General features: G+C 42.1%; 1 protein-coding gene across 12 annotated transcripts in view; it reads left to right on the top strand.

The window, feature by feature from the left end:
* Positions 1-9000, top strand: part of Cacna1d (calcium voltage-gated channel subunit alpha1 D) — a 445956-nt gene that overhangs the window by 292842 nt on the left and 144114 nt on the right. For all 12 annotated transcript variants that reach the window (XR_004116080.1, XM_031361254.1, XM_031361255.1 and 9 more), the window contains one exon: positions 7019-7161. Coding sequence is in view for 10 of the 12 variants with exons in the window: in XM_031361254.1 (XP_031217114.1) it covers positions 7019-7161 (143 nt within the window). In the remaining 2 variants the exon portion in view is untranslated. The remainder of the gene's footprint in view (positions 1-7018; positions 7162-9000) is intronic.

Below are 9000 nucleotides of genomic sequence, written 5' to 3'. Positions count from 1 at the left end.
GCCTGGAACTCAGAAATCCGCCTGTCTCTGCCTCCCAAGTGCTGGGATTAAAGGCATGTGCCACCACCACCCGGCATGCCACTTATTTTTATAAATAAAGTTTTATTGTAACATAGCTGCACTCATTTGTTGTCATCATTGAGTGGAAAAGTCCAGTCTATAAAGCTTTAAAATGTTTACTGTCTTGGCCCTTTACAAAAAAACCTCTGCTATCCCTGCTCTAGAATAAAGACTCTGAATCTTTGACAACAGTGTTTGAGAAGGAGCCTGGAGGAGAGAGAACTGATAAGCAAGCAACTTAATTACATGTAAAACAAACAACCCAAACGAACAAAAAAACCTAAACTTTTCAAAGGAAAAATAAAATCTAAATACTTAAATGATCATTCTAAAAGTACCTCACCTGCACTGTGGTAATACTAGCTCTAAGGAATGTGGGACCCCCTAAAAGGAGGAACATCTATGACTAGAAACAGATATAGAAGCTACAGAGATGATGGCAAGGAACCCCAGAGGGGTCTAAAACCGCAATCACGAATGTGTTCGTGGATGTAAGGGAACGTATGACTACAGTGGGGAAAGATGGAGCAATAAAAGAGACACACAAGACTTGAAGGACTGGAAGGTGTGTCTGAGATGAAAACGGTCCCTAGATTGGCTCACTAGCACATCAGGCAGCGCCAAAGACAAACACATCAGGGGACATGAAGATGCAGCCAGAACAAAAATAATTAAGGAAACGAACACCACTTCACTGACTTGTGAGTTACCTAATGTTCTAAAGTGTGTGTTTGGAATCTTAGGAAAGAAGACTCGAGAGATGGCTCAGCAGTTAAGAGCACTGTCTGCTCTTGCAGAGAGCCTGGGTTCCCAGAACCCACGTGGTAGCTCACAACCATCTATAATTTCAGATCCAGGGGATTTGTGTCCTCTTGTGGTGTCTGTGAATACCTACACACACATGGTACACATAAAACACATACAAGTGTGTACATACACACACACACACACACATACACACACTATACCAGTAAATCTTTTTGAAAGGAGGAGAGAAAGGAGAGCCCCCGAGGGAATGGTTTTAAATGTTCCAAATGGGATGGAAAATGAACTCAGAAGTTCAAAATGCCTGGCAAAGCTTGATCAGAAACCACAGAGAAAGGCCTATCACAACCACAATCAAAGTGCTTAAAAAAAAAAAAAAAAGACATGTCAGACCTTTCAAGAACTGTACAAGCCAGAAGACAATAGACACGCCCTCAGAGTCCTGGGGAAGTGTCAGCTTAGAGTTCTCATCCAGCGGAATTCCTTCCATACCCAAGTCAAAATGGAAACTGTCTTAGACAAACCAAAGCTGAGACTTTATGACTGGCAGACTTCATGCAGGTTGAAATAAAAGTGACACCAGATAGAAATGAAGATCCACACAAAAGAAATGAGGAATTTCAGACAGGATGGATTTAAAAATATTTATTCTCATTTTAAAATCTCTTTTAAGGTAATTATCTAAAGCAAAAGCAATAACAGCACATTGTGACATTTCTACCTTTGGTAGCAGTAAAATCCCTTACAGTAGCACAGAGGACAGAGAGATCATTGTAAGGCTGTTGTCAGATGTATGTGCAGAACCTAGAATGATAAGATGCTGTTTGAAGGTAGGTCAGGAACAATTCAAAGTGCAGATTATAAGCCCTGGAGGCCAGACTTGCAAACTACCCACTCTCCACTCCAGAGCCTAGAGACATCTCTAGAGGAAGCCCATTTCTCCACACTAGCAAAGTATTTTGACACCTATGTTGCCAAATAAAGTTTTATTGAACCCCAGCCATACTTGTGTGTGTAGCTGTTTGGTCTACTTGATGTTTAATGGCAGAGTTGATTTGTTACCTCAGAGGTCCAGCAGTCTGCAGATCCTAAAGTGCTCACTCTCTCCCTTCACAGAAGACTTCTGTTGGCACTTTTCTTACTGAGCTACTAGACACAAGGAGCTTTAGTTGTTAATATCAAGACAACAGAGAGAGAAGCACAAGAACGAAAATCAATTCAGAAAAAAGCAAAAAAGGAAAAACAAAGTAAACAACAAATAACAGGATAGGATGTTTAGCTCAACAGAGCCCTAATTAATCCATGACTTTATCAGATTATCAGATGTACAACACGAGCTGCAGCTTTCCAATGTCTCTCTTTAACCTTCTTTAATGCAAAAGCAAATGAGTTGTGAATCAAAGCACAGAAAAGGCAGCTAGAGGTGCCATATCAATAACCAACAAAGTAGACTTTAGAAAAAGGAGCTATCAGTATGCAAAGAGAGAGATTTCATAATGATAAAGGGTATTTTCCAAGAAGATATAAGAATCCACATTGTTCAAATGTCTGATAACAGAGCTTCAAAGCAGTTGAATAAAACACTCTTAGAACTGCAGGAGGAGCAGAAGGGCATCTTTACAGCCTTGTACCCCAGTTCTCAGTGCTGGAGTATGGCTAGGATCTGTCGATGGGGAACCTGAACAGTTCCATCAGTCACCCTGACCTTTCCAAAGGACTCCCCATCAATAAGAGCAGAATACGCATTCTTCTCACATACATATGAAGTGTTCATCAAGAGAGTTAATAATCTGGGCCATAAAATAAATCATAGTGAATTTAAGACTAAAATCATACACAATCAGGTTTTCTGTATGAACCTGACAGTGTTTCTGGATAAAAAAATCTCTATGAAAAGCATAGAAACGTCTATGTGTTAGCCACGGGAAATTAGAAAACAAAGAATTTAAATGTTACGATTTACAGTGGCACCAAAGCTATTTAGGTATGGATAGCTCACTAAAATGGCAAAGTCTTTATGGGAGCAATCAAAGAAGAGCTGAAGAAAGAGTGTGGCACCATACTCATGTGCTGGGAGATTTAATGACCTTAGGCTTCTACTTCTTCCCAAATCAAGGTATAGATTGAATCCTAATCTAAATATTGTCAGGCTTTTGAAAAATTGACAAGATTTTTCTAGCATCTGTATGGAAATTAGAGAGACTCTAGGCTGGCCAAAGAAATCTTTAAGAACAAAGCTGGAGCCTGATCTTATGGCTTGCTCTAGTGTTATTGGAGTCTAGATAATATTGATGTTAGGAGTTGACATAAAGATCAATGGAATCAAATAGGGCCATCTAGAAATAGACCCATGAGTGTGCCACCAATTGATTTTAGAAAAAGATGCCATGATGATTCAATGGCACGAGAGAACTTTCCAGTAAACAGCGTGGAAACAACCATTTGTCAATGTGGAAGACTTCTTACCTCAGACCATGTGTTACCTTCACAAAGACCATAGATATATTTACAATTTAAAACTATAAAATTTCATGGAGCAAATACTGTAGGAAACCTGTATGATTCCTAAGCAGGCAAAGCTTTCTAAGGCATAGGTGCTGGCAGTGAAGTCCTTAAAATTCCCACCCAAGTGGAAGAGAAGAAGTTCAGTCAAGATGTAGTGAGTTCGAGGCCAGCTTGGGACATGTGTGATCCTGTCTCAAAGGACAAAGAGGCAGAAAGCAGCACCCATCAAAGAAACCATGAAAAGATTAAAGTTTATCAAAACTTAAAACTTTTCTTCAAAACTCAGTGTGAAAAAAAAATGGAAAAGCAGTTTCCATAGGGCAAAGAGAAAGGAAGAAGGAAAGAAGGAGAGAGAAAGAGAGAGAGAGAAAGAAAGAAAAAGTCAGTTAGTTCTTGGTCTGAAATATGTATTTGGCATGTATGCAGAACTATTCAAGAATAGAATATACTAAAGAATGGGCAAAATAACGGGATGGATCTTCATTAAAAAAATCATGGTTGTCCAACAAGCCCCTGAACATTGCTAGTAATTAAAGAAATAGCAAAGTCAAAGTAACAGCACTGTGCTTCCAGGACCACTGGCTGGAAAGAGACCAAAGCTACCAAATGGGAGCCAACACATAAGGAAATTGAAACTCTCATAAGCCTCTTCTAAAACTGGAAGTGATAATACCACTTAGGAAGATTCTTTCCCTCCTTTCTTCCAGTATTAAAAACATTGGCCATGGGACCACATTACTAGTTTTCTGGTATTATCTAAGGAAATTAAAAATGTGTCTATAGAAAGACTTTATTCAAAATAGAAGAAAACTGAAAAGAGCTTAATACCATAGAGCAGGTATACTGATAAAATCATCATGGCATACTTCTTTAATTGAATATTTTATTTAACAATAAAAGAAACTAATGAATGTAACAACTTGGATGAATCTCAAAAAAAATATGACAAGCAAAAAAAGAATATGATGTGGTTTCTTTATATAGTCTCTAGAATAGGAGAATGCCTTTGTAGATGAGCAGCCAGCCCATCAGCAGTAGCCATGTTCAGGAAAGGTGGCTGCAAAGGGGTCCTAGAGAGACGCTAGAGACAGTGGACTCATCTGTCTCGACAGTGGTTGTGTGTTGAATTTTCTAATACCGCTGTTACTCAGCTAATTTAAACATTAAGCAGGTGTGTTTTGCATTTGTAAAATAAACTTCGGTGAAGTTGGTTGTAAGATAAAAGTAACAAGGTAGGGCTAGAACCAATGGTATTTCTCTTTAGTACAAAAAGAAACCCTCACATTTTATTTATCTAAAATATCTACTTCCTACCACCATAACAGAAACCTATGAAGTAAAATTTTTACTAAATTATGGTTGGTCATAGCAAGAGCAGAAGAAAAATTATAAAAGAAAAAGATCAATTACAATGTCTTTCTTTGAATCTAATTCCCACTCACTAAAGTTTCCATCTATGGTCTGCTTCTCTGTCCAATGGGTTTTCCATTCTGAGTCCATAGTGACCTGTTACTTTTGTCAAGATTCCCACTAAAAGAGACATTAAGAAAGTAGTGTGTAGCCATTAATGTGGACTCACAAGGACCAAGGGGTCAACCCCTCTGAAGTTGCTTCCTTTAAAGTGAAGCTGGTCTGGATCAACCCTCCCCTCACCCCTCTGGGTCCTTAGTGAGGAGATTTTTTAGGCATTCAAGATTATCATGTAAGCTTTGGTAAAGAAGAATATAGCATCCCCATTCTGGGGCATCTGGCCTTGGTCAGTTGGATATGTCCTTTTCTCCTCTTGGGGTAAAGTCTTAGTAACAGCCTAGGATCCTACCTTGCTGTTTCCTTCTCCTGCCCATATCTGTTCAGGTGCTTAGGTACATGGTGCTATTATTATTATTATTATTATTATTATTATTATTATTATTATTAGGAGTTCGAGATTCTTAATTAAATTTTCTTATTTTACTGAGAGGGAAGCTGAGCCCCAGAGAAGGGAGGCTTCCCAGCCCACACCCCCCTGAAGCGGTGGCCTTCTCATTCTGTCTCGGGCGCTCCTGTAGTGGCAGAGACATTATCCCCCTGATTTCAAGGACCCTGCTGAAGAATGGGTCATGGAATGACTGTGGAGTCCACATTGCAAAGCCGGCAAGGCTCAAGAGCAGTCTCCAGTCACAGCCTGCAGAAGTTGCTTTCCTAACCCTTTGGGTTGAAAATTCCTGTGGCTTCCACACTTGCAGAGTTCGAATATTTTCCTTTTTCCTTTATTTCTCTGAAGCTGTGAACTTGGTTTTGGGGGGAGAGACTTTTAGCATTAGCTTTGCTGCAGGAGCTTGCAGTCATTTTTAGAAGCCGACATAATAAGAAACCTGCCATAACCTTGATCTGTTTCCCCAGTCAGAACTCAAGCTAGCTCTCACTCAGAAGCTTTGCAAAGGTGGATATGTGGCTCATTCCCCCTTCTGGGTTTTGTTAATTGCTGGACTGTTATTAAAGCAAAGGAGCATCTATAAATGCCCTTGAGTGACAGAGTTGTGCCCAATCAGGCCCACAATCAGACCACCCTGTGTTTTATGGACTTAGTGTCTTGGTGACCCAGAGGCCTGTCAAGGAGGGGGCAGAATTTCTGCTTTGGCTGCTAATTAAACTTTAGAAACCTTTCCTTTGTTGTTGGGCCAACAATTCCCACAATCTGATTGGCCAGAGTTGATGCTATTCGAAATGGGCAAATTTATATTTACTTTTAAAAAACGAGCAACCATTCCAAAGAATATTTATTAAAAAAAAAAAAGCAAAAGTAACTGTCAAACAAGCAGACTGTCCGAAAATAGCATTATCCGGAAAACCTTCTGAGAGACGGAAAAAACTTGTCATTGTGGCCAGATATAACTTTACTCACATTTCAGAAGAGAAAATGGTGATATTAATGCCTTCCCTTAGATAACTCTTTCAGCCTGTGCACACTGCAGCTCCTTGGCACCTGTGATTCACATTGTTTTGCAAATCCCTCAAGGAGGGTGCAGGTGGGGGCTGTCTGCCTGCCCTGGGAGTGCTGTGGCAAATTAAGGTGAGGAACTTTGAAGTCGTCCATCTATTTCTGCATCAGGATGTGTCTTGCAGACTTTGTGTGTGTCAGGAACTGTTTTAGGAACTAAGCTAAAACAGATGAACAAAATGGATGAAACCTCCCTGTCCTAACAGACCCTTCAGCCTCATCAGCCACAACACCTGGAAGCAAATGTTGGCTCTGCCACTGGTGGCAAGACTGGGCAGCTGAGTCTTGCCCATCAGCTTTGCTTCCGCACGTGCATAAAGGGGTCTTGGTAATGCCATAGGAGAGTGCTTTCATGAAGTTGGGCACAGTGACAGATGTGAAGTACTTAGCACATGGCTCAGACTCCCATGACCACCAAGATCATTGTCATTAAGGCAGTACCCTTTGCCCTCTGGGATCCTCAGTGGGTCCCTGCTTCTGGTCGCTTTGTCGGCATGAACATGGGTCTGAGCAGCCTCTGTCAGAGGTCCTTTCAGGTAGCGGGTCAGGCTGGGGTTCCATGGCCCGGTTCTTGGCCTTTGCTTAGCCTTCTTTTATTTAGTTAGTTGCCACCCAGAATTAGCCCTTGTTCTAAAATAACTACTATTATCATCCTGTTTTGCCTACCTGGGTGACAGACTAACATTTGTTTCTCTCTTCCTCTTTCAGGTTGTTTAGTGTAATTTTGGAACAATTAACCAAAGAAACAGAAGGCGGGAACCACTCTAGTGGCAAATCAGGAGGCTTTGATGTCAAAGCCCTCCGTGCCTTCCGAGTGTTAAGGCCACTTCGACTTGTATCAGGAGTGCCCAGTAAGCACATTTTGCTCCCTACCCCTCCAAGTACTGCGTCTCCCCTGTTGGGCGGGTCCTCTGTGGAGAGTTGCCTGTCCCCAGTAGGGGCCCAGCAGCAGCAGGCCTTCTTTGATACTGGAATACTGAAGCTTGCATCATTCATTGATGTGGATCTGCTTTTCAGTTGAGGAGAGGCTGGGTGGCGGTCAGAGACCTGGACTTCCAGCCTCCCGTCTCCTCTTTAGTTCTGTGCTCTGATGGTACCCCGTGGTTTTCTTCCTTCTCCCAAGACTGCCGCACCTTGTAGTGGTAGCTGAATGGAAGTCGGAGGGCTGTTGAGTGCGGAGCAATGGGATAGCTAGACTTTGGCTCTACAGCTAGTGATGACACCTTTCTGAGAAGCAGGGTGGACATGTCAGTTTCCACATGTCAGCCAGTGCCTGACCCTGCTTGCCTCCTGGGTCTGACCTCTGGTCAAGTTGAATCTCACCTGGGCTGGGAAGGAAGAAGCCACCTTAAGAAGCCTGCCTGGCCTTTACTTCATGAGCTCTGCCCCTGGTAAGACTATCCTTTCTGGGGCCTTGAGAGTGTAGACATCCTCACGCCTGTCCTTGCGTTGGGCTTCTGAGCAGGCAGAGTACTCAGAGCTGGGGCAAGGATACAGGACCGCTGGGTACACCCACTTTCCACAGCTCATAAAGCCCTCAGAACACCGATTCTTTTCCTCCCAGAATGGCCTCATGAAGTTTTATTAAACCTTAGGCACTCAGAACGCACCAAACCCCTCTGGAAAAGAAAATACTGTATTTCCAAATTTAACATTTAAAATGTAGGAAGTGGTGTTTTAAAGTGTACTTATTTTTCCAGATGGTTCATTTATTTTCATTGAAAAAGATCAGTGCAAGTCAAAAACCACAGAACTGTCTGGAAGCAATCGAGAGAAATAGAAATGCCTTGGCAATGGCTGGCACCATTAAGTGTAACGTGATGAAATGGGGAGCTTAGTGAGCAAATATGCTCTTTCAGATTGAGTTGTCACAGCTTAATCTAATTTCAAAGTAACCATGACAGCCTTTCCCCTTAAAGAGCGAATGACAGGACACCTGCATGTGTGTGGCGTGTGCTGCGTGCAGACCTGGAGCTGTGGCTCATGGGTGCATGAGTGGCCCTGGCCTGTGAAAACTCTTGGAACTGGCCTAGCCCTGGCTCCTTGGGCTGAGGAGGTTTCCACAGAAGGGTTAGCGCTCTGTAAACCTTGCAGAAGAGCTTTCTGCTCTTCCCTACTCCAAGACACAAGGCTGTTTGAGATCTATGGTGGCCTGCGTCTCGCTCTCTTACAGGTCACAGAGAGAGATGAGGCTCTGACCATAGCCCATCTTTTAGGTGATCCTGTCAGGGAACGTTCTTCTCAGATCCAGCAGGCTTGGGGAGAGAGGGATCCAGGCTTCCAGGGCGAGCTGTTTGTTTTCAGCTGCAGACTTGCTGATTTTTTTTCTCCAGCACCTGAAATCATTGAAAATGCCCAGGAATGTTTGCTTATACTTATAAAGCATTGTCTTCTTTTTTTTTTCATTGTCTTCTTACTCTTGAAGATTGAGGCTGTTCTATAGGGGGAGATACACACATACTCACACACACATATATATGTATGTATGGAGAGAGAGAGAGAGAGAGGGAGGGAGGGAGGGAGAGAGAGAGAGAGAGAGGGAGAGAGAAAGAGAGAGAGAGAGAGAGGGAGAGAGAGAGAGGGAGAGAGAGAGATTAAGGGAAAAACAACTGCATTCCAAAGGTGCATAGTTGAATCATATAGAATTACTTTTAAATTTTTTTTTTTTTTTTTTTTTTTTTTTTTTTTTT

The sequence above is a fragment of the Mastomys coucha genome, unplaced genomic scaffold (assembly GCF_008632895.1).
Source record: "Mastomys coucha isolate ucsf_1 unplaced genomic scaffold, UCSF_Mcou_1 pScaffold9, whole genome shotgun sequence".
Taxonomy (NCBI): Eukaryota; Metazoa; Chordata; class Mammalia; order Rodentia; family Muridae; genus Mastomys; species Mastomys coucha.
This window is presented reverse-complemented; position numbering and strand designations above follow the sequence as displayed.